The 26,387-nt window shown below is 36.6% G+C and overlaps 1 protein-coding gene across 4 annotated transcripts; it reads left to right on the top strand.

The window, feature by feature from the left end:
• Positions 1–3,091: 3,091 nt before the first annotated feature.
• On the top strand, positions 3,092–24,894 carry LOC149831380 (3-oxoacyl-[acyl-carrier-protein] synthase II, chloroplastic-like). 4 transcript variants are annotated; one of them, XM_090013857.1, is made up of 13 exons: positions 3,092–3,925; positions 4,773–4,975; positions 5,094–5,297; positions 6,072–6,182; positions 6,285–6,380; positions 6,517–6,562; positions 6,690–6,769; positions 7,003–7,071; positions 7,154–7,238; positions 7,343–7,497; positions 7,637–7,717; positions 24,213–24,272; positions 24,419–24,894. In XM_090013857.1, the coding sequence occupies exons 1-13, from the start codon at positions 3,523–3,525 to the stop codon at positions 24,533–24,535; spliced, it is 1,710 nt and encodes a 569-aa protein (XP_089869983.1). In that variant the 5' UTR covers positions 3,092–3,522; the 3' UTR covers positions 24,536–24,894. The 4 variants fall into 4 exon arrangements, with proteins under 4 accessions (XP_089869983.1, XP_089869984.1, XP_089869986.1 ...); XM_090013858.1 differs by lacking the exons at positions 24,213–24,272; positions 24,419–24,894 and adding an exon at positions 23,604–23,929 and having other exon boundaries at positions 6,285–6,372; positions 6,455–6,562; XM_090013860.1 differs by lacking the exons at positions 24,213–24,272; positions 24,419–24,894 and adding an exon at positions 23,604–23,929.
• The last annotated feature ends 1,493 nt before the right edge of the window (positions 24,895–26,387 follow it).

Raw genomic sequence — 26,387 nt, 5'->3', positions numbered from 1 at the left:
CCACCTGCCCTAGATAACCAAGTTATAAAGTATGTTCCCAGTGTCAGTTTCAAATTCACCCTGAAAGGGAAATCCACTATCTCGGTTCTTGTCGAGTTTTAATCGGTGCAATATTATTATTATTTTTTTGCTGCAATAAATATCATAGCAGAGTTGTACTATCAAAGAAGCCTATTTGTTTAAGACAGCACATTTTAGGCCATGACCAGGCAGCCAATAATTAGACCAACAACCTGACCAGTTGGTCGACCTATTCATTGAAAAAGGTTTAATGACTTCAAAGGAAATATAATAATTTCCCTTTTTAAGTTCACTTATCCTATAAGCGATTAATCTCATTTAGTGACCAATATGATTAAGACCACATTTAGAAGTGAGAAAAAAATCTCATATTAAGGAAGCGTTTGATGGCACCGAAAGTTCCTTCCCAAGGGAGAACAGGGAAGAAAAAATCAAATGAAAGATTTAATTCTGTTTGGAACAACTGGAAATTTTGTACTTTTTCCTTTTTTCCTCACACTTTTCCCATCATTTTTCACTTCCAAACATGCTGAAATTTCGAAATGGGAAAATCTCTTTGGAAAAGGAAGTTTTGCCCATGAGAAATCTACATGTGAAAATTACTTTTCTTTATGAATAATTTTCTCTTGTTTGTGTGACGAGAAAATCAGGTTGAAAATTTTTTAAGTGTTTGGATTAGGGCGAGGCTCAAAACCCAAAATTTTTAATGAGAAATCTTTTTCCGTCTACGAGGAAGAGGAATATTTTCTTGTCAAAATCAAGCGAAATAGAAAAAAAATCCTTTAAAAGATCTATTATTTGGAACAAGTAGAAAAGTTGCCACTTTTTCTTTTCAGCCTGCATTTTTTCTAGCATTTTCCTACTTGTAAACGTACTCTAAGGGCACGTTTGGAAGCAAAACAATTTTGAATAGGAAAATAAAGTTTTGCCTCTGAGATGTTTTGATATGATAACTTTTACAATTATTTTTTTTTTCACTTGTTTGTGTAGTATGAAAAAAACAGAGTGAAAATGTGTGTGTGTGTGTGTGTGTGTGTGAGAGAGAGAGAGAGAGAGAGAGAGAGAGAGAGAGAGAGAGACCTGAAATTGGTGGTGGGTGGAGGAAGATGAAGATGAAGAAAGCTCTTATTGTGGCAGCCCATGGAATGAGATATGTTGTGAGTGAATGGTTGCCTTAATGCAAAAGTAATTTTCTATAGAAATAATTTCACCTCTCAGGTGAAAGGAATTTTTTCAGAAAAAACTTTCCTTTCAAATATTTTTTTCATTTAGAATTGTTGAAAAAAATTAAAAATTTTCTGTCCTACTTTCACTTTTCCTACTATTTTCTCACTTTTAAACATGCAGTGAGTTTATGAATTAGATCGGTGGGTTTGTTTTCTAGTTAAAGTTAGCCAAGTTGATGAAGTTTTTCTACTTCTAGAAATGGTACCGCTCATGAATTAGATGATGAAAATATTTATTATTTAGATTGACCAGCATGATCTCTTGGTTTAATTATGACCAAAATCGTCCATTTGTTTTTTCTTTTTAACCCAGAAATCCTTGGTGTAGGTGTCATAATTAACAGCCATTTTGTCAAAATAAGGGCAAACTTGTTTCACTAGAAAACAGCTCCTTTTCATACGAAAACGGGCTATCTGGTTGCCAATGAAACAAACGTGACAAAATTACATGTTTTGGTCAATTAGCCATGAGTTCTGTGAGAAAAGTTTTCATCAATCCTCCCCTTCATTTTTCCACTTTTCTGGTTTGTGTGGGACATGCACTTTAATTTTTTTTTCTTACATCAATGGCACAATCTTTCTATATTCATGCATATTTGTGTACCTCTCTTGACTTTTTGGTTCTTTCTATTATTATATGGAGCCCACGATTTTAACATTTGTTTTCGTGTGACAAATTTTTCTTATGACACGTTTTTCGTATTACTTGAAAACTTTTCTTTCGACATATTTAATGCAACAAACACTCCATAATCCAAACGTTAACCAAGTTACCTTTGCTTGTAATCACATGTGATTCACAATCACAGGGTGGACAATGATCTCTAACATGAGTACGAATCACATCAGAAATACTATCTTACGCTTGTGCGTGAAGAATAGAGCAAATGAGAATCGTCAAATGAATCGCTCTGAATCAGCTAAAAAATAATTAAAAAATATTCTGTGTCAATCATAACGTGACACGTGTTAAAATCATTAAAATAATATTAAAAAGTTAATTTTAAGCATTTTTTATATTTATTAAAAAATAGCTGATTCAGGTTAGTATCGTATTGATTTTCTGCCGATATGATATGAATCAATATCGCTTGCTGTGAAAACGCTTGCTGTGAAAATGGAATCGGACCCCCCTACAAAAACGCCGGTTTTTGCTGTTTGTGTTGTCACTGTAGGCCCGCAAAAATGCACGGCCATTTTTGGTGACACACAAACGTACGAGACCTAATCTCCGAAGAACCCTTAAGACTTATACCGAGGTTATTTTTTTATACAAGGGTGCTGCATGCTTATCCTGCAGCCTCACTACTACTGATCGTTTATCTCAACAGTTGTCAAGCAGGTTGCTGCATACCACCATGCAACCGTTAATGCCTTTTAAAAGCTTTTATTTGTAACTGCACTTTAGAAGCATTAAATAGGTTAAAAGGTACACACGTACATATACACACTCCCTCTGCAAAAGAAACACATGTTTCTCACATACCACAATCCACAAAGATATTGAGCGAATATTTAGTGGTGTGTACACATTATATGAAGGATGGCTACATGGTGAGCAAGCAGCGGCCTTTGACAGACCCATCCTAACATTTCTCAAGAATGGGTGGTGTTCAGTCATCAGCACAGCATAAAAAAGTGACCTCATTTTTCTATACACAAGAGATACCAGGTAACTAGGCCGAGTGAGACAAACAACAAAATGTTGCAGCAGGCACAACCCCACATTTGTGTTGTTTTTCCTTGCTATTAAAAAAAAGTATGGGCGTGCAAGTGGCGCCAGAACAACGTGAGCTTGATTCGTAGAAGCATATATTGGTCACTGTTTTGTGGCCGCGATTTCTGGGGATTTTTTTTGTGTATTGGCAATTTTCTTGGATAGTTGGCTGTTTTTATTGCGGTTTGCGGTTTCGTCGTGTCGGTATTGGAGTTGAATCGTCAAGGCTTTGGCAATGAATTGATAATCCTATTTGCTTTTGTTGACGGCTTCTCTTTCTCGCAGGCCTCAGATTCTTGGGCGGCTTCGGTGGCACTCTGCTCGATTTTGCGTAGCAAGAGAGAGAGAGAATGCAAGTAGGGTGACCCATCTTGGATTTTCGTCTTTCTCTTCAATCTATTTCCTTTTGAGAGAGAAAGAGATACACAGACAGCCAGACATCTAGCGGGAGAGAGAGAGAGACATCTTGGTCCTCTTGGATTCCTTTCACTCTTATAGGGTCCCCATCTAGGATTTCCATCTCTGTGTACATATATAGAGAGAGAGAGAGAGCACAAAATGGCCGTCGTGTCTCCTCTCTGCACATGGCTAGTGGCAACATGCATGTCAAGAACGGTTCTCTCATTGACGGAGGAGAAAAAGCCTCCCAAGTTCGGCCCCTCCCACGGGTTCAGCACGGGGAGGAGGTTCAGCAAGTGGGCTCGGAGGAGGAAGATCGCTTCTCTGATGGACGACTTCTCTTGGCATTCTGAACTCAATGGGCTCGAGCCCTCCTCGCTCATTAAGACCAGCCTAGCCTCGGGCCTCCATGGACTCAGCTCCTGCTTGGCCTTTGAGCCCTGCCAAGATTACTACAACTCCAAAGGATCCCCATTCTTTGGGGAGATTGGTTTCTCCCTGTTTGGTTCCAAAGGATCCGACGTCTGCCGCCGAAGAAAAAGATCGAGTGGCATTGCTGCTGGTATGTGCCTTAATGGGTGTTCTTCATTTGCCTCCGGTTTTGTTTGCAATGGCCAATATGTTCATCTTTTAGGCATGAGGTGTGTTTTTCAATGTTTTTTTTTGGATTCTTTGTAGCCTTTTTTGCTGGTCTATTTTACTTTTGTTTAGGTTATTGCATATATAGATTTGGAGTGATGGGATTTTGGTTATATTTTTTTAATTAATTTTTATATGATTTAGATCTTGTTTTGTTTCACGTAGTACTTCAATGCATTGTTTGTACTAAAGTTGATTCAGTTTCCGGGTCATGCAACAATTGCATCTCTTCTTGTTCTTCTTCTTTTCTTTTCTTTTTCTTGGATAGGTACGTGTTAATCCTTCTTGGCATAATGATTGATAATCTCGAATTGCAATCTTCCCTTTTTTCTGTTAATTTTCTGTTAGGGGAAGATGTAGTTAATATAAAGGGCATTAATATCCTTTTTTTATTAGTTTGTATGAATAAGTTCTGAATTTAGTTTTTTAGTTTTAGACTGATTTGCATTTCTTCTTCTTTTTCCGGTTAAGCTGTTTATGTGTCTTTCTTTGGCATAAAGTTTGATGAGCAGTTATCAATCTTGGGTTTTACCTCAGTCTAGCAGTGCCGTGGATGTTTCACTTTCTTAATCTTGCTCTAATTGCATGTCAATGGTCACAAACCTTGATGAACCTGATGAATTTTGTCCAATAAATATGTTTTTTATTGTCTTTTTGGCCCATGACGGTAATTTCTGTCCTGTAAGCTTTTGGTTCCTGTAGATAGTTGTTTATGCATGGTTCTTGTATTTGTAAATTGGATTATTGTTATTCAGTTATAAATGTTGCAGGAAAAACTGTGGCAGTAGCTGTGCAATCAACAGATGAAGTGGCTGCAGAGAAGAAGATTGTTAAGCAAAGAAGGGTTGTTGTTACAGGGATGGGTGTAGTGTCTTCATTAGGCCATGATCCAGAGTTGTTCTATAACAACCTCCTTGAAGGTGTCAGTGGAATAAGTGAAATTGAATCATTTGATTGTTCAGATTATTCAACAGTAAGTTTCTGTGTTATCCGGATACATCATAGTTTCTGTCTAATTCAGTCTAGAGTCTCTAGACTGTTGTGTATATCCGATTTTTTTTTTCTTGTCTACTGATTAGCATGCTATGCAGCGGATTGCAGGAGAAATCAAATCATTCTCAACAGATGGATGGGTTGCACCAAAACTGTCAAAGCGAATGGACAAATTTATGCTTTACTTGCTCACTGCTGGAAAAAAGGCATTGATTGATGGAGAGGTGACAGAAGAGGTCATGAAAAGTCTGGATCTAACAAAATGTGGCGTTCTGATAGGCTCTGGAATTGGTGGAATGAAGGTAACATGGGCATCCTTACAATGTTTGGTCCAAATGTTTGGCACTTCATTTCTTTTGAAACTTTTTAAATGGTTTGAACTATTAAATGGAAGTTGCATTCACACGCTCAAGTGTTGTGTGGCTTATACATGAATACTATGTTAGTTAGAAACAAGGTTGCTAGACTAGGAAGCCGCAGGGAATGATATGGGAAGAGGAAGCGAGAAACATTGCATTTTAAAATGTATAGGAGGCGGGAAGCGAGGAATAAAAAAAAGAAATATAAGAATTGAATGGTAATCAAAATGAAACAAATAAAAACTAAAATAAAAGTGACTATTCTTAAATTTCATGATTTTTTAGTGTAAGAATTAAATTTTTAACAAAATCTAAAAATGATAACTACCAATTTAGAGAAAGCACGTGAAAGTGAGTGAGAAGAGTGAGAGAAAACACATAAAAACATGAAAAGTTGAGTAAGAGAACATATAAGAAGAATAGATAAAGTGTGTGTAAAACATAAGAGAAGCGTGGGAGAATCGAGGTTCTCATCAAGTTTCAGAAGCTAAGAGTATCGCTCTTCCGAAGCGAGTTTCCGAGAAGCGGGCTTCCCACCTATCTAAGAAGCTTCCAGTAACTCTGGTTAGAAAGTGTATGTATAAAATGTCTATTACGTATGAAGTCCAAAAAGTGTCGCTGTTTTTACTGGTTTTGGTGAAAGTCAGATGTACAAGTCCTAAGTAAATTAGAAGAATTTCTGACCTGCCTCACATTGTATCATGTTGACTGGAACAGGTCATTCATGATTCTGTGGCTGCTCTCATGGTTTCCTATAAAAGGATGAGTCCGTTCTGTGTACCTTTTGCTACAACAAATATGGGCTCTGCTATACTTGCAATGGATTTGGTAAGCCAGCATTTATGATAAAACTTCAACAAGGAACGGCTAATTTCTCAATTTTGGGTGTTATCTATGCAATTGAGATGGTCTGGTTGTTTTCAACTTCAGGGTTGGATGGGTCCCAATTATTCAATTTCAACTGCATGTGCCACAAGCAACTTTTGCATACTGAATGCAGCTAACCACATTATACGAGGTGAAGCTGTAAGTTTCTGGCTTCATAATCCCCTCCCCTCTCCATCCATCTGAACAAGCTTGGCATTCTTTCTGATGGTCAGCCAGCACTTCAAAGCACAGAATAGATATGTCTCATGCAAGATCATGTATTAATGATTTTCAGGATGTAATGCTAGCTGGTGGCTCTGAAGGGATAATTATCCCCATTGGTATGCATTCCTCCTATAAAATATGCCCTCTAACTTCACTTATTTTTGTCCATTCTTTATTTCCCCATATTTTGATCCAGATGTAATGCTATTGCTTATCTCAGCATGTTTATGTTTCTTGGAGCAGCTTTTGGAGGTTTCATAGCATTACGAGCGCTATCTCGGAGGAATGGTGAACCTGCAAAAGCATCTCGTCCATGGGACAGTGTATAAGATTAGCCCTCTCTTTAAGTTTTTTCACCCATAAAAACAATATCTGTGATTTTATTGTTCATGTATTCAATCAGCAAAATGATCGTATTACTTGACCTGATTTTCAATGTGGAACTTCACGCCTATCTCTTATATTGAATTGTTTTCATTGCTATGAAAATATGGAAAAAGTTGAAGTAAACATTGTATTTTCTCTTATACCATACTTCTTTTCTCATTCTGAGCAGAACCGAGATGGATTTGTTATGGGAGAGGGAGCTGGTGTTTTGCTGCTGGAAGAGCTAGAACATGCTAAGGTTAAAAAATACATGTTACTCTAAGAGTTCATGTCTTTGTTTATTCTTTGCCTGAATTTTCAGTTCATTTTTTAATATACAGCAAAGAGGAGCTAATATCTATGCTGAATTTCTTGGTGGAGCCTTTACTTGTGATGCATATCACATGACAGAGCCTCATCCTGGAGGTATAAAAAATGAACAGTAGATAATTGGGTTCCTGTACCAAAATTTTTATCTCATAATTTGTAAACAGATTTTGAGGTTTAAACTCAGCTGCTGGTTGTAACAGGCAGAGGTGTTTCTCTTTGCATCGAGAAAGCCTTGATTGATTCTGGTGTAGCTAGGGAAGATGTAAACTACATAAATGCACATGCCACTTCCACACAAGCCGGTGATTTGAAAGAGTTCAAAGCTATGATGGACTGTTTTGGTCAGAATCCTGAGGTGATGTAACTGGTTTTATTGTTTTTTATCTTGTTCTTGTTCTTCTTCATGTTACTATTTTTGTATATTTCACGTATGTTGCTTTAGGTTTCTTTATACTTTTTTGGGTATTGTGAACACAAAGATATAATTTTTGCAGTTACGTGTTAATTCTACCAAGTCTATGATTGGTCACCTACTGGGTGCATCAGGGGGCGTAGAAGCTGTTGCTACTGTACAGGTACACACAGCTTATACAGTAATTAAAAAAAATTTGCTATCATGTTTTCTGTTGGTCGTTCCTGTAGACCAATTGTACAAGACGTTCTTGACAGAGGTTTGTCTTTAATTTATTTTTTCTTGTCTTTACATTGATGATGCATGGCCTAGTCCTCTAAAGATGATGCATTACAAAGAACTCATGTTAGCACCTTCTTCATTTCTGTAATGATGCAAAACAATTTAATTATTGCTGCACTTTGTAGAGGAGAGATTATGATTATAAATCTATAATCATATATTTCCTGTGAGCTTAGGCAAGCTACTTAGTTTGGTAATTATGGGTAGGATGGGAAACTCCACACTGGCCTGGCTGCACTGAGTACATGGAGACCTATTTACAGAAAGGGGTAGAAACAAGGGGTAGAATTGTTGCTGCAGACTATATTTTGTGTAGATAATGAATCCATATCCGTGGCTTTTAGGAGGCCTTGATGAGTTCACCATATCTTCTTTTGTCCCTAAATTTCTTAAAGTTGTGATGGTGGCTTGCTTTATGTTTGTTACTAAGGTGTCCTTTCAGCACTTGCACCACCCGCATGAAATGGGGACTATCTTAGCTGTCAAAAGCGGCATGTAGGCTCACTAGGTGCAGCACCACCACTTGGGCTTATGGGTTTGGTCGGTGGGGCCTTTTTTTCCCGACTAGGCTGTCCCCACCTAGGCTGCAGGGACAGATGTCATTTTTTTTAATTTTGTGTTGGGCTGAAAACAGGTTGGATATTCGATCCAGATTTGAATTGATGTTTTTATTTCAGATTTGAATTCATATATGGCCTGTGTCCAACCCGTTTTCACCCCTATTAGGGCAAATATAAAGGGGGAAGTGCCTAGCCGTTTCTCTCTCTCTCTCTCTCTCTTATATAATTTATATACAATCTGTTTTTCATATATATATATATATTGTTTATTCTATGTTTTCACATATATATATATATATATATATATAATATTTTGTTTCTCAGTTATATAATCAGTGTTTATATATAATATATTCAAATTGTTTCTGTTTATGTTCAATGTTATGCAATTATATTATGTTGAAGTGCACACTTATACTTCATTCATAGTCACAATCATATATTTGTTACTTAAATTTAACAATTTATTGTGATATTTCTACTTTTTTCAACATTTTTTTCTTTTGGTTCGACCTAGACCGACTAGTGCCGCCTAGGCCCGACTAAGCTTTTTTAGGGGTCTTTCGCCTAGGCTCTGCCTACTGCTTTTGACAACTAAGGGGACTATCAAGATAGAGCTTTCCATGGAATAAATTGCTTCTTATTCTTGAATCTCAGCTGTCTTTTCATATGCTTGAAATCTTGAAGTTTGCTTATATCTTCATCTTTAGTCCTTGTCTTATTTACATGATGTTGGCTTTGCAAGCTATATTTCCTTATCCCTTACACCTAAGGTTGCTTTTGGTACTTTATCTATTTCCTTCTTCCTAAATCACATCTTCCTATCTTACTTTTGGGCCAAAACAAGGAATTTGCTTAAGCAGTCACACATGACATTTAATAATATTTTGTCTTTGTTGAGGCTACTAATATATGGTGGTTCATCTTTTCTCCTTAATCTAGACATCCGCCTTTGGTTAAGTGTCATAACCACGTGCACATTTTCTCTTTTATTTGGTTTTTGTAGTTTGATACTTCATTGCATATTATAGTGCGGGTTTTACAGGTTTCTTTGAATCACCCTTCCATTTAGAGGAATAGCTGTTTAACATTTTCATCATATTCAAAACTATCTTGTCGATTGCAAATTTTATCTAGAACTTGCATCTTGGGATGTGTAACATTGCAATCATATCTTATTTTCTATTCCCATTTAGCTTTCAGCATGAGCATGGTCCATCTATAGTGGTCAAGCTGCTGCTCTTCTTGTGTATTTCTTGGGTGCTTTATAGGTCAATTTGATAACCATGTTGCTCCAAATACAAATTTCCGCCACTACATTTGACAATATTCTTGTTGAAACTAAAGCCTTGTAGATATCATTTTCTTCTTCATGTGTTTAATACTACAATGGCCTGTATGTTTTGACTTTTCCTGTGTATTTTTAGATGCAACTGAACATGAATGTCTTCATTTGTGGCCTTAATTCACCACATATTCCTTTGGCTAAATCAAGTAGGTTGTAAAAAACTTAATTCTTCTGTTCCAAATTTTGCTGAACCATGATTTATCACTTATTATGGGTGCACGATCTTGATTTGCTGGAATTTATTTGTCTATTCCATGACCTTCAACTATATGGTTTGTATATAGCTGCATTACAGCTTTTAGAAGTTATGTTCTATCACAGCTTGACAGAACAGTGGCATCAACCATTTGATGGTTTGATGTCCCTAAATATTAACCGACTGGCAAGTGGTCTATAGAGATGGGCTGCACAAGTAGATTCTTGAAGCTGTATTCTTTGGTATTGTTTTAGACAACAAGATATCTAGACAAGAGGTGTTTCATATCCATCTTATGTTATTTGTTGATTAAACAGTTCGTATTATTAGTACTAAGGAATATGCTGGGGAAGAAAAGGAAAGCCTATGAAAGAAACCCTGGAATGAAACAAAGTTTGTTGAGAAAAAGGGAAAAAAAAGTACTGCAAGTTTGTAGTGAACATTGGAATGTGGTCCCAATGTGTGTTTTTTGTAGATGAGAGATTTCTTATTTGTATGACTGGAGAATATACAAACAAAAAATTGGAAGTATGAATGAAAACACAGCAATTTCATTGAAGTCATGACCCTCACTTTGTCATCCTCTTTGAGAATTTAAGTTAGGAATTGTCTTTTTTTTTCAGGGTATATTTCTGCAATGGACTCCATAAGAATTTCTATTAGAGGATGATCTCAATGTACATATTTGTACTCTCTTTTTTAATAACATCTTTGAGAGTCTGCTAACTCACAGTGCACAATAGTACGGAGGATCCAAAATATGGACGTATTTCATGAAGAGTGTGGAAGTATATCTTGGAAAGTAGAAAAAGCAAGGATTGTGTGCAATTTCTTTTGGTGAACAGTGTTTGAATATCTTACATAACGTGGGTTGACACAAGCTATTAGTGTTATCAGTGACAAGCAAGTTGGAATAAGGAAGATAAATCATTGACAAGATGCAATCCCTCTATGACTCTATCTTTCATACCCTTGTGTTTCAAATGGGTGCTTTGATTTTGTTTGATAGGCTAGTTAACTTTTATTGGTTTACAGAAAATGAATATGTAACAGTCAATTGGATTTTTCTTGAATGCATACGGTGAAAACAAAGAGCGAAGGCTCATTGGCTCAAGTCGAAAGAGATGAATACTCATTGCTTTCACCTGTCCCTCCTCCACAAGAAGAAGGGTGAACGACATCTCATCCTTGATGATCAATGGGACAAGGAAGGAAGACTCCCATATTTTGCCTAGTGCCACAGAATTTTCAAGGTGTGCTTTTCTAATACGGTTGTAGCAGACTATGATATCTCACATTTGGCATTCAAATCCTTAAGTGAAGAAGATAGGGTGGGAGTCTCTAGTGCTTTCTCCTTGGAGGAAATCAAGAAAGCTATTTGGTCTCTCCCTAGTGGAAAGACCCTGGGCTTTTCCAAGCCAATTTCTTGCTTTATAAGATTTTTCCTTTTAGCAAGTCATTCTAGGCCTTGTGTTTGTCCATTGTGGACTTGTTCTTTGCATCTTGCTTGTGAATGTCCATTCTAGGACATTGTGTTCATTTCTGTTTATTTCATTACACGTATTTCTGTGAAAATATCTCAAAACAGATATAGTGCTAAATACGCACAACCACCACAAAGGGAGAGGTGCACAAAGGCACAAGCAGTGTTTTAAAACTCGCCGAGTCAACTCGTTGACTCGGCTCGGCCCTCCAGCGAGTCAACTCGGCAAGGCAAACTTGGTTTGCCAAAACTCGGGCTTGACTCAGCCTGACTCGGGCGAGTTATGGGATGTTTGAAATTTGATTTTTTGGGTATTTCAGAATAAAAAAAATTGTTTCTTGCATCAATAGCTATGTCACATGGGTGCGGGTGCGGGTGCGACACGGGTGCGGCGCAATTTCAAAAAATTTGGACACGGGGACTCGGCTATATATATATTAATATATATATATATATATATATATATATATATATATATATATATATATATATATATATATATATATATATATAAGACTCGGTCAAAGTTGTGCCCATTAGGGGACAGGTGATGAGTTGTGAAGGCATTCTGTACACTTTCTTCATACAGGAATAATTCACTTTTGGGCACTTTCTTCATACACTGTAATAATTCACTTTCTTCATACAGGAAAAAACCACAAAAACTTGAGTTGTGCCCATTCTGTACTTAAAACTTGAAAGTGTACAGGTTTTTTAGTTGTGATGGGTTTTTTTCCTTACAGCTGTAGCCCAGAAAATTTAAAAAAAAAAATTCAAAATTTTTTTTTTCCAAAAAATGGACCAAAATGACCCTGGGTGCGTTGACCACACCCAGGGTCGGGTTGACCGAGTCCGAGCCGCACCCGTGTCCGCACCCGTGTCGGTGCGTGTCGACGCGGGTGCGGCGACCTTGGAGCCGAGTCCGTGTGACATAGATCAATAGGGAATAATTAATTGGCTTGTATAATTTGATCAGTTGTCTTGAGAATTTCTTCTTTGATTTTGTTATGGATTTTCTCACACATAGTATGTAACCCATACTTTCTCTCAAATATCTTTCTATTTTTCAAATTACTGAAATGGCTATAATGTTAATTTATTTTTTATGACTGAATAGGATCATGACTTTGAAAAGAACTTGTCTTTAGCTATGTGTAGTTGAAAGTGTACACTACATAAGCAAGTTTCATGTGCTTGTTATGACTGTGATTCTCGTATGGCTGAATTTCTCTTACAAAGCACATTGGATATCCTTCATAGTTTCATCTCAAAAACTATAAGCCTCGGCCCCTCATTCTGTTGTTCAATATTGTCTTTTATTAGATGATTTCCTTGTGAGTCTATTCTGCATAATCAGATACTGTGGCCAATTTTTTCTAGCAGTCATCCTAGTGCAACTTAAAAGTGTAATTCTATACTGTACATGGTTACTTTTGATATGTGGGCATGTTTCATAAAGCACAAGTCCAATATTTTCTGAGCCAGGATCAAACTCTGATTTTGAAGTGGATTGGGCCTACAAAAGGTAGAACCTGGTGAACTGGCCATTACAACATTTATGAGTTGGTTAGGTCTCATCAACTTCAGTACAGACCAAGCATGGACCATTTTAAAAAGTCCCAACTACAGACATATTTTGCTTAACATGAGCCCCTGTATATGAGTTTATCATCTCTTGTTTACTGAAAAACATGGTTTGAGACAAATTATATATTATTTTCTTTTAAAATCAAAAGTTAACAAAACCCGGTCCGAGTCACCGAGTTGACCCGCCGAGTCACGAGTCAATAAAGACTGAGTCGAGTCCCGAGTCACGGGTTTTAAAACCTTGGGCACAAGAACACTTGGAACAATGTACGCAAAGGTACAAAAAGAGAACCCAAATGCAAAAATATAAAGAATTTTATTGAACAAATTGGAGAACAATGCTCCAAGCATTGGATGATTTTACAATAGGGGTTCAGCCCCTTTTATAGAGGAGAGGAAGCCTTGGAGGGGCTCCCACTAGTCGTTGGAGCCCCTCCAACGGTTAGAAATCTAACCGTTGGAGGGGTCCAATGACTAGTGTTGGACCCCCCTCCAAGGTTGACTAAGTCAACAAAATAAAAAAGAAAGAGAAAAAGAAGAAAAGAAAAAGAAATAAATTACAAACATATTTACAAATGTAAATATGCGTAAAATAGAACAAAAGACAAAAATACCCCTGGGGTTACATGAAGGAAATATATATATATATATATATATATATATATATATATATATATAGATACATATATATATATATGATATATATATGTATATGTATCTCTCGTTATATACATATAAAAATATATGTACATAGGAGATACAATTTAACATCCTCCCTCAAACTTAGGGCAAAATGATCGAGAGTTTGCCAAGAAGAAAATTGAATCTGGGAGAGCATAGAGCCTTGGTGAAGAAATCTGCCAACTGATATTCTGAAGTCACGTATGGAAGATCTATAATTCTTTGCAAGTATGCTTCTCTAACGTAGTGGCAGTCCATCTCAATATGCTTTGTGTGTTCATGAAATATGTGATTTTTGGCAATGTAGATTGCACTCTTATTATCACAACAAAACTTAGTAGGTCCTTGAACCTGAATCCCCATATCCTGTAACAATTGATGAATCCACACAATTTTCATAGTTGTAGAAGCCATGGCTCGATATTCTGCTTCTGAGGATGACAGAGACACCTTTTGTTGTTTCTTGCATCTCCATATAATTAGGGATTCACCTAAAAAATACAAAAGCCTGTAGTGGACTGACGGTTATTTGGGTCACCTCCCCAATCAAAGTCAGTATATGCAATCAAATTTAATTCAGAGGATGAGGAAAGAAAAACTTCCTTGTTGATAGTTCCCCTTATGTATCTGACAACTCGGAGAACGACGCCCATATAAACGGATGTGGGAGCATGCTGGAACTGGCTTGCAGTGTGTACGGCATGTGAGATGTCTGGCCTTGTGATGCTAAGATACATTAGAGACCCCACAAGTTGTCGGTAGGGGGTAGGATCCTTCAACGAAATCCCATCATCGATTTTCATCTTTGATCCCACAATTTCAGGAGTTTAACAAATTTTATCATCAGTAATACCAGATTTGTCAAGAATCTCACATGCAAGTTTAGTTTGAGACAAAAAATAACCTCTATGAGAATAGGCTACCTCAATACCACGAAAATAAGTTAGATACCCCAAATCTGACATTTCAAATCTTTCTTTCAAAGTGTTTTTAGTACCTTTGATGCCCTTTATATCACTACCTGTTATCAACATATCATCAACATAGAGTAGTAAAATCACAATACCTGCATCAGACCTTTTAACAAACAGAGCAGTGTCAGTGTAGCATAAAACAAGCCCATTTTGAACCATTACTTCATTAAATTGATCATACCAAGCCTTAGGGGATTGTTTTAAACCATAAAGAGCTTTTTGCAAACGAAGGACTTTTTCTTTTGGAACATCAAGCCGGGAGGAGCATCCGTATATACTTCTTCGTTAAGGTCCCCATTTAAAAAAACATTTTTGACATCCATTTGATAAATGTTCCAGTTTTTAATAGAGGCAATGGTGATCAAACACCTAACAGTGACCATTCGTGCAACAGGGGCAAAAGTTTCTTCGTAATCAATGTTGTATTCTTGACTATATCCTTTAGCGACAAGGCGGGCTTTATATCTCTCAAGAGTGTCATCACTCTTAGTTTTGACTTTATAAACTCATCTACATCCTATTGATTTCTTTCCTTTTGGGAGATCTTGAAAAACCCAAGTTTTAGCTTTGTTGAGGGCTCTAAGCTCGTTATCCATGGCGTCCCTCCACTCTATTCTTTCCTTAGCTTCTCCAAAATTTCTAGGTTCTTGGTAGGAGTGAATGGCACTAAGACATGCCCTATGCTTTGGAGAAAAGGACTCATAGGATATAAATCTAGAAGGATTTTTTCTAGATCTTTTGGTTCTTCGAGATTGGTTAGAAGATTCACTAGGGTCACTATATTTTTCTATTGCATTTCTAAAGGTATTTTTATCTCTATGTGTATAGGTGATTGGTTCAACTATCATTTTTTCTTCATGTTGGATGGGTTGTGGAGTACTTTTGCTTCTACCCTCATCCTCATTTACTTCATCATCACTAAAAAAATCTTCATTTCTAGATAATAGTTCGAACAAGAAAGAGTAATCGGCATTATCTTCATGAGCTTTGTGTTCTTCAAAACCACTTATGTTCTCTAAAAAGGGCACGTTTCTTGAAACATATAGTTTGTCATTTTTAATATCATAACATCTAAAAGCTTTTTGTGTTTCCGAATATCCCAAAAATGCATAAGGAATATAGCTTTAGGAGATAATTTATCATTTTTGTCGGTGAGGACAAAACATTTACAACAAAAAATTCTTAGTCTATTGTAGTCGGGTTCCTTTTTATATAAGATTTCAAAAGGGGTTATTTGGTTCAAATTTTTGGATGAAAGTCGATTTATGAGGTAGCAAGAGCCGCTTCGGCCCAAAATCTTTTTGGAATTTTTTGAGAAATGAGTAAGGTTCTTTTAGTTTCTATTATATGTCTATGTTTTCGTTCAGCTAATCCATTTTGTTGAGGAGTTTTGGGACAAGAGCTTTGATGAATAATTTCATTATTTTCAATATAACTTTTGAAATCATTTGAAAGATATTCTCCCCTGGAATCGGTTCTAAAAATTTATAATTTACTATTAAATTGGTTTTGTATCATCATATGGAAAACCTTAAAGGTAGAGAACACCTCATGTTTATGCTTGAGGAAGTAGATCCAACTATATCTTGAAAAATCATCAACATAAATAACATAATATGAAAACCCTCCCTTAGACACAACAGGTGCCAGTCCCCATACATCCGAAGATTCACTAGGGTCACTATATTTTTCTATTGCATTTCTAAAGGTATTTTTATCTCTATGTGTATAGGTGATTGGTTCAACTATCATTTTTTCTTCATGTTGGATGGGTTGTGGAGTACTTTTGCTTCTACCCTCATCCTCATTTACTTCATCATCACTAAAAAAATCTTCATTTCTAGATAATAGTTCGAACAAGAAAGAGTAATCGGCATTATCTTCATGAGCTTTGTGTTCTTCAAAACCACTTATGTTTCTTTGAGATTGGTTAGAAGATTCACTAGGGTCACTATATTTTTCTATTGCATTTCTAAAGGTATTTTTATCTCTATGTGTATAGGCGATTGGTTCAACTATCATTTTTTCTTCATGTTGGATGGGTTGTGGAGTACTTTTGCTTCTACCCTCATCCTCATTTACTTCATCATCACTAAAAAAATCTTCATTTCTAGATAATAGTTCGAACAAGAAAGAGTAATCGGCATTATCTTCATGAGCTTTGTGTTCTTCAAAACCACTTATGTTCTCTAAAAAGGGCACGTTTCTTGAAACATATAGTTTGTCATTTTTAATATCATAACATCTAAAAGCTTTTTGTGTTTCCGAATATCCCAAAAATGCATAAGGAATATAGCTTTAGGAGATAATTTATCATTTTTGTCGGTGAGGACAAAACATTTACAACAAAAAATTCTTAGTCTATTGTAGTCGGGTTCCTTTTTATATAAGATTTCAAAAGGGGTTATTTGGTTCAAATTTTTGGATGAAAGTCGATTTATGAGGTAGCAAGAGCCGCTTCGGCCCAAAATCTTTTTGGAATTTTTTGAGAAATGAGTAAGGTTCTTTTAGTTTCTATTATATGTCTATGTTTTCGTTCAGCTAATCCATTTTGTTGAGGAGTTTTGGGACAAGAGCTTTGATGAATAATTTCATTATTTTCAATATAACTTTTGAAATCATTTGAAAGATATTCTCCCCTGGAATCGGTTCTAAAAATTTATAATTTACTATTAAATTGGTTTTGTATCATCATATGGAAAACCTTAAAGGTAGAGAACACCTCATGTTTATGCTTGAGGAAGTAGATCCAACTATATCTTGAAAAATCATCAACATAAATAACATAATATGAAAACCCTCCCTTAGACACAACAGGTGCCAGTCCCCATACATCCGAAGATTCACTAGGGTCACTATATTTTTCTATTGCATTTCTAAAGGTATTTTTATCTCTATGTGTATAGGTGATTGGTTCAACTATCATTTTTTCTTCATGTTGGATGGGTTGTGGAGTACTTTTGCTTCTACCCTCATCCTCATTTACTTCATCATCACTAAAAAAATCTTCATTTCTAGATAATAGTTCGAACAAGAAAGAGTAATCGGCATTATCTTCATGAGCTTTGTGTTCTTCAAAACCACTTATGTTTCTTCGAGATTGGTTAGAAGATTCACTAGGGTCACTATATTTTTCTATTGCATTTCTAAAGGTATTTTTATCTCTATGTGTATAGGCGATTGGTTCAACTATCATTTTTTCTTCATGTTGGATGGGTTGTGGAGTACTTTTGCTTCTACCCTCATCCTCATTTACTTCATCATCACTAAAAAAATCTTCATTTCTAGATAATAGTTCGAACAAGAAAGAGTAATCGGCATTATCTTCATGAGCTTTGTGTTCTTCAAAACCACTTATGTTCTCTAAAAAGGGCACGTTTCTTGAAACATATAGTTTGTCATTTTTAATATCATAACATCTAAAAGCTTTTTGTGTTTCCGAATATCCCAAAAATGCATAAGGAATATAGCTTTAGGAGATAATTTATCATTTTTGTCGGTGAGGACAAAACATTTACAACAAAAAATTCTTAGTCTATTGTAGTCGGGTTCCTTTTTATATAAGATTTCAAAAGGGGTTATTTGGTTCAAATTTTTGGATGAAAGTCGATTTATGAGGTAGCAAGAGCCGCTTCGGCCCAAAATCTTTTTGGAATTTTTTGAGAAATGAGTAAGGTTCTTTTAGTTTCTATTATATGTCTATGTTTTCGTTCAGCTAATCCATTTTGTTGAGGAGTTTTGGGACAAGAGCTTTGATGAATAATTTCATTATTTTCAATATAACTTTTGAAATCATTTGAAAGATATTCTCCCCTGGAATCGGTTCTAAAAATTTATAATTTACTATTAAATTGGTTTTGTATCATCATATGGAAAACCTTAAAGGTAGAGAACACCTCATGTTTATGCTTGAGGAAGTAGATCCAACTATATCTTGAAAAATCATCAACATAAATAACCTAATATGAAAACCCTCCCTTAGACACAACAGGTGCCAGTCCCCATACATCCGAATGCACAATTTCAAAAGGCTTAGTTAAAAACATAGTTATTTGTCCAAAAGGTAAGTTTCTCATTTTACCAAGAATACAATCATTACAATTGAAGTTGTCTTTACATAAAGTTTTGGTAAAATGTAAATAAGAAAGCTTGACAATATTTGGATGCTCAAGGTGTTTATGCCAAACATTTATATCCTTATATTGGGCAACATTACAAAAAAGAGTGTTTTGGAATTTGAAGAAATTCCATAAAGTATAGATCTTCTTTGCTAGAGCCTTCCCCAATCAACTTCCCGGACCGACGATCCTGTATCCAACATTTATTTGATGAGAATTTGATATCACACTCATGATCCGATAGTTGAGAGACGGAAAGCAAATTTAAATTTAATTTGGGGATAAATCTAACTTTAGGAATAAAAAAACCTTGACTTTCGAAATCTCCAATTCTCTTTATTTCAAGAGAAGCTCCATCCGTCGTAGAAACAAAAGAGTGTGACAAATTTTTTGAGTATTTAGAAAGTGCAAAAACATTTGGAGTCATATGAAAGGATGCACCTGAGTCTAAGAGTCAAAGAATCTTACCGGAAGGAGAGAAGGTGGACATGGCAGCTCTGGAAACGGATCCCTTGAGGAGAGGTTCAAGAGCTTCCATTATTTGATTTAGAGATAATGTAACATTATTGGAAGTTGACGATCCTTCCTCCTTGTATTGTTGGAAAGTTGTAGACATAGCCACCATCTTTTTCCATTTAGGACATACCGGTTTAATGTGACCCGGTTCTTTGCAAAAGTGACATATGATTTTGCTATAATCTTTTCTTCCATATTGTCCACCATTTTCTCTTCCTCCTTGATTTTTGTTGAAGTGAGGGGGTTTATATGTTTTGACATTATTCCTCGGCTATGTCACAGGGATTCGGCTAGCAGGGTGCCGCACCCGCGTCGACGCGACTCGACGCGGGTGCGTGTGCGGGTGCGGCACCGGGTGCGGTCAACCCTATCCTGGGTGCGTTGACCGCACCCAGGATCATTTAAGTCCATTCTTGTTTTGGATTTTTTTTTTTTTAAAAAATGCCCAAATGGGCTGCGATTTTTTTTTTTAAAAAAGTAATGCTGACAACTGACAGCAGCTGTCTGTCAGCTGCTGCTGCTGACAACAGCTGTCAGCTGCAGCTGCTGACCCCTTTTATATATATATATATATATATATATATATATATATATATATATATATATATATATATATATATATTACATTTTTGTCCCTGCCGCACCCCCGCACCCGGGTTTTTTGGAAGTGCCGAATCCCCGCACCCGCACCCGCGCCCGCACCCGCACCCATGTGACATAGTTTCTCGGCCTAGAGACAGCATAAGTACCCTCATCTTCATCTTTAGAGGGAACGGCCAACACACTTTGATTGGTTTTATTCATCCCCAATCGAGTTTCTTCTCCGCTTAGCTTGGTAAGTACATCTTCCAACGGAGGAGAAGAGAAAGAAGACAAGAGAGAGGACCTAGTTTGCTCGAATTCGTGTCTAAGCCTGTTTAAAAAGTTAAAGAAGTGATCCTCTTCAAGATGTTTGGCCCTTAATTCAATAGCCTCTCCACTCCATTTAGTTTCTTGAAGAGCAAGGTCATCCCAAATGGTGGATAGATCAGCAAAATATTCTCTAACGGACATTTCCCCTTGTTGAAAGGTTAATGCCTTCTTTTGGAGGTAATATTTATGGGATAAATCTATCGAAGTATACATTCTTTCGAGATATTCTCATACTTGAAAGGCTTTCTTGAACTTCAAAATATTGGCATTTATTTTCGTTTCAACGGAAGAAAAGAACCATGAGAGAATTTTATAGTTTTTCATCTCTCATTCTTCATGTCTTTTGTTATATTCTTCAAAAGCTTTTTCTCTCTCTTCGCCATCAAAAACCTTTATTTCACCCTTATCAATAATGGTGATATTAGGCTCGGGTTCGGGAATGGTTCATTTAACATATCCCCAAAGACCTTTTCCCTTAATTTGAGCCTCCATATTACCGGCCCAAACATGGTAGTTGAAGCCATTTATTTAAAACCAAGTGAAAAGTGGGACTCTTTCTCACCTATTAGAGATAGAAGAATGAAAAATATATACGTACCACAAAGGATTCTTAAGTCTTTCTTGTCGTAAGAATCTTCCAAAATATTGATGGAAGAGAAGTTCCTACTTCAATCACCAAGAAGCCAAAGGCACACTTAACGAGGCACTTTGAAAAAGATGAAGAATCACACGATCTTCAATTTCCAACCTTGCTCTGATACCATGTGAAAATATCTCAAAAGAGATATAGTGCTAAATACGCACAACCACCACAAAGGGAGAGGTGCACAAAGGCACAAGAACACTTAGAACAATGTACGCAAATGTACAAAAAGAGAACCCAAATGCAAAAATATAAAGAATTTTATTGAACAAGTTAGAGAACAATGCTCCAAGCACTGGATGATTTTACAATAGGGGTTCAACCCCTTTTATAGAGGAGAGGAAGCCTTGGAGGGGCTCCCACTAGTCGTTGGAGCCCCTCCAATGGTTAGAAATCTAACCGTTGGAGGGGTCCAGCGACTAGTGTTGGACCCCCCCCCCAAGGTTGACTAAGTCAACAAAATAAAAAAAAAAAGAAAAAGAAAAAAGGAAAAGAAGAAAAGAAGAAAAGAAAAAGAAAAAATGAAAAGAAGAAAAGAAAAAGAAATAAATTACAAACATATTTACAAATGTAAATATGCGTAAAATAGAACAAAAGACAAAAATACCCCTGGGGTTACATGAAGGAAATATATATATATATAGATACATATATACATATATGTATATGTATCTCTCGTTATATACATATAAAAATATATGTACATAGGAGATACAATTTAACAATTTCTACCAGAGTTACCAGTCGAGGAAGCGGGAGCGGGAAGCGATACGGGAAGCGGGAGCGGGAAGCGAGGCACTTTAAAAAATTTAGGAAGCGGGGAAGCGTGGGACCACTTAGAAGAAAATTCCGAACCGTCTCGGAAACGACCTAGGAAGCGAACCGGAAGCAACCTAGGAAGCGAACCGGAAGCGAGGGGAAGCGAAAAAAAATGAAAAAAATGGGGAAGCGAGGGGGAAGCGTGGGGGAAACGTGGGGGAAGCGCGCTTCCCATTTATGGGAAGCGCGTTTCCCATAAAAGGGGGACGCGCTTCCCATAAAAGGGAAGCGCGCTTCCCAAAAAAGGGGGACGCTTCCCCTCACGCTTCGGAAGCGCGACGTTTCGCGCTTCCGAAGCGCGCTTCGGGGAAGCGCGCTTCCCCTTTTGCCTAGGCGCTTCCGGTAACTCTGATTTATCTTCTACGGAAGTTGAGTATAGGATGATGACTACAACTACAACTATAATTGAACTTGTTCGGTTAAGAAGTCTAGGAGTCATTATCTATATTCCTTCGAAGTTGTGTTGTTAACATAAGAGTCATTGATAGCAATCACACCTTTCATGAACGAACAAAGCACATCAAGATGGATTGCCATTATGTTCGAGATGAATTTTTACGGGGCACCATTCAACTACCGTATAACACTTAAGACTATCAGCTCACAATTTTTTTTACCAAAGCCTTGCCATCACCTCGTCTCTACTTTCTCTTAAGCAAACTTTCGGTGTTCTCACCGTCAGTTTGAGGGAGGGTGTTAAAATATATGGATGTTTATATATATATATATATATATATATATATATATATATATATATATATATATATATATTGTAATGCACACTATGTGCAATTTGGTTTTTTCATCTAATTGTAAATAGACATGTCCATTAGGGACATTTTTGTACTTTTATATTGTTTGTTTTTTTATTTTATTTTTATTAATTAAAGGTGTAAAAGGGGATTCCCTTAAGAGATTAAGAAACAACAAAAGATGTCTTTATCTTCCAAAGAAGCTGAGTATAGGGTGATGGCTACAACTACAACTGGACTTATTTGGTTAAGAAGTCTGCTCAACGATATGAGAATCATTATATCTATTCTTTCGAAGTTGTGTTGTGATAATAAGCATGTCATCTACATTGCTAGCAATCATACCTTTCATGAACGAACAAAGTACATCAAGATGGACTGCCATTATGTTTGAGATAAATTTTTACGAAACACCATTCAACTACCATATGTCACTTCAGAGTATCAGCTCAGATTTTTTTACCAAAGCTGTTTTTACTTTCTCTTAAGCAAACTTTTGGTGATCTCACCATCAGTTTGAAGGTGAGTGTTAAAATATATATATATATATGTTGTAATGCCCACTAGGGGTAATTTGATCTTTTCATCTAATTGTAAATAGACATGTCTATTAGGGACATTTTTGTATTTTTATATTTTTTGTTTTCTTATTTTTTTATTAATTAAAGGGGTAAAAGGGGATTCCCTTAAGAGTCGTTGGGACTCTCCCCAACTGTCACAAATGTGACTGTTGGGGGAGCTCCCAAAGACTTTTTTGGGAGCTCCCCTTGGCCCCTCTTGAGGTGTATATAAGGGTGATTTCTTCCTTTCTCTTAACTATGTTTTTTTAAGCATTTCAATAATAGTTTCGTTATTATTTTAAGTTCTCTCTTCTCCCTTTTGTGTGTTTGGTGTTTGCCCTTCATGGCATATTGTATCTTGTCCAATAGAGACATTGTGCTTATGTGATTGTGCCTTCTTGTAGCCATTTTGTGACATTATTTTTTGTCACTTATATTTCATTGCAGAGTCTACATTTCATCTTTTTTGGAATTGTAGCTTAGCACATTGTTGCGTCGTGCTTGGTATAACCTCTTTGTGGACTTGGACATCTCCTTTCCTAGAGACATTGATTGCACCTCATCTAAACTCAAAGGGCTTCCGTTGGAAGTTTCTAAGGCGTGTATCGATTTTGACAGCTTGGAGGCTTATATGGCTAGAGAGGAATCAACTCATCTTCAAAGGTAAAGCTTGTGACCTTAAAGGGATCTTCAACCAGCTTCGATGGGAAATCAATGTGAGGGCGCGCCGAAAATGGCCAGACCTTCCCACAGATTGGATAAGGAACTGCAGGGCCATCTTTTGATGCTCATTTAGTCGGTCCCCTTGATGCTGTTTTTTTTAGTTTCTATGTTCTGTATTGACGGATTGGGGGCGTGATACCTCATCACACCCCAACCCTCTATTTGATCTCTGTTTGAACTGTTAAATTACCTACATTAATAATACTATTATATTTTGTGTGCATGTGTGTGCACATCTTGTGTGCATGTGTTAAATGAGAATAACTGGTACACATTCATCATATTCAATGAGATTATGGAAATTTCAACAATTTAATTGTGGTATTGTATTTTCGGAATGAATACGCATGTGAATTTGATCAGCTAAATGATCAATTTTGTTCCCCGTCAATAGAACATGGTTTTATATTATTGTGATAATGATGCAGGTAATAATGATTAATGTTTTCAAATTGCAATGATCAGACTGTTTTCTGACTTGAAGTAATGTTTGTCCAAATACAGGCAATTCGAACAGGCTGGATTCATCCAAACATCAACCTCGATAACCCAGACACAGGCGTGGTGTGTATTTGAAAGAATTGATTTTATGAAAGTCACACGTGCACACACTCATGTGCACATGCGCAGCACGCCCATATAAACCCCCACAAAATTTTACAAAGTTACATTCCTTCTGATTCTCTGATCTGAAACTTATGTTGTTGCAGGATACCAAGGTACTGGTTGGCCCCACGAAGGAGAGGCTAGATATCAAAGTGGGGATGTCGAATTCATTCGGCTTCGGTGGCCATAACGCTTCCATAGTGTTTGCTCCTTACAGGTAACCTTTAGGTTGAAATACATCTTAACAAGTGAGCGAGGGAGAGGATCAACCCCTCTCGCAATCCCCCGGTTTCATGAATGTACTTTCTGATGCATTCAAGCACATTGATTGGGAAAGGAAAAAAGGATCTGCATCTGTGCAGCAAATTTTCTTCTGTTTTCCACTGAATTTTCTTGTGGAAATCTGATGGCAACAAATGCAAATTCTCATTGGATTGTCACTGATTTTGTGAGATGCTTGTAACTTTGTTAAATTTAGCGATTCTTGTGATAAGTTACTTGAGGCACGTTGCTCAGTACAATGAGGGCGTCATGGGAACCACAAAACAGGGTTCTTTCCTTATGATTAATCTTCATTTTGGTACTTTCTGGGGTTCCAAAGAACCTGTTCAGTATTTAGATGTTATCCATATTGATGGTTTGATCCCTACGGGTGCAAAAGGATGGAATGTGGTCGGATATCCAATCTAAATTTGACATATTATTTGTGGATTCAAATTCTTCAAGATTTTAATGTCCTTTTGGATTTGGATTTGGTTCACTTTCAGAAAGATGTTTTAGGTTAAGTCCAATTCAGATTTGGATGAAAATTCCATTCTAGTACAAATGTACTTGTAAAGACCGTGTCTCCTTTTTTTTTACTGGATGTTGTATTACCACGTATCATTTGGTTCCAGATTCAATCCTACCTCACGATATGATTTGAATCTGGACACAGGTTTGAGTCTACTGTTTGCATTTTGGACTTGGATTTGGATATAAGAAGTTCAGCCTGAATCCAATCCATTTTGCACCCCTACTGGTCCCCCATTCATAACCGGTCATGGGGCAAATGGGCACCATAACAACCAAATGAGATGAGATTTAATTCACCACTGGGCATGTTATTACCTTCAATAATCCTTAAAATTTTCAGGGAGGAAAAATCCTTCGTGAAAAACAGCTTGGATATTGCCCTGCTTATTATGTTGTTTCATCAAGTATACAGTTTAAAAAAAATCAAATGTCGCCAAAGATGGTAAGATCTATGAGGAAAGTCTCTCTATACTCCTTTATTATCTGTTTTTTAATTAATCCTTATATAAAAATCGATATTTGGGTTACTAAAATGAGAGACTAACTACCTACTAGCAAAATATATAAAAAGATGGTCGACCTCAGAACTGGGTCAGCTAATGGACCAGATCCTTACTAAGTCGAGTCTGAAACTGGGTTGCCAGATTTTTTTATTCAGCGACCTATGCATCTTCATCGTTAGGTTCAGTTGCATTTGCGCTCAGCTCATTCAGATGTCAACAGATCAGTTGGTTCATATTATGTATATTAGTTCACCTCATGCGATATCCTATTTGTTTTAGTGGGGTAGGGTGGTTTTAGCTTCAACACACAATAGCATAGTCATATATACGAGAAACGATGCGTGAAGCGGAATTGGGGAACCGAGTGTTATTATGAAGTGGGAAGGGGGGTACGGTTGTGAAGCGATTATGCAAGAGTGCGAAAAATGAAAAGGAAACACAGAGAAAACAATATGAAGCAGTTGTGCAAAATCGAAATGACACAAATATAAAATGAGATAAAACCAACATGCAGGCTTGTTATTAAAAATTTATATATTTTAATATGAAAACTGTAAAAAGTGAGGAGAAAACGAATGAGAAGTGATAAGAAGCGAGAAGAAAACATTAAGCAATTTGAGAAACTAGGAGAAAACGGGCTTCCCACTAAAAGGAATCAAGTTTATCATATTTCAGAATCGGGTTTCCCAAAGCTTCTCCTCTCAGGTAAACAAAGAGTCTCGCTTCCAAAGTATCCAATCCAAATCCAACACATTATTATGATTTGGATCTTAAA

Source organism: Nuphar pumila, chromosome 7 (assembly GCF_984573655.1).
Source record: "Nuphar pumila chromosome 7, dmNupPumi1.hap1.1, whole genome shotgun sequence".
In the NCBI taxonomy this organism is placed as follows: domain Eukaryota; kingdom Viridiplantae; phylum Streptophyta; class Magnoliopsida; order Nymphaeales; family Nymphaeaceae; genus Nuphar; species Nuphar pumila.
Note: the sequence above shows the minus strand (reverse complement) of the source record. Positions and strands in the feature narration are given on the sequence as shown.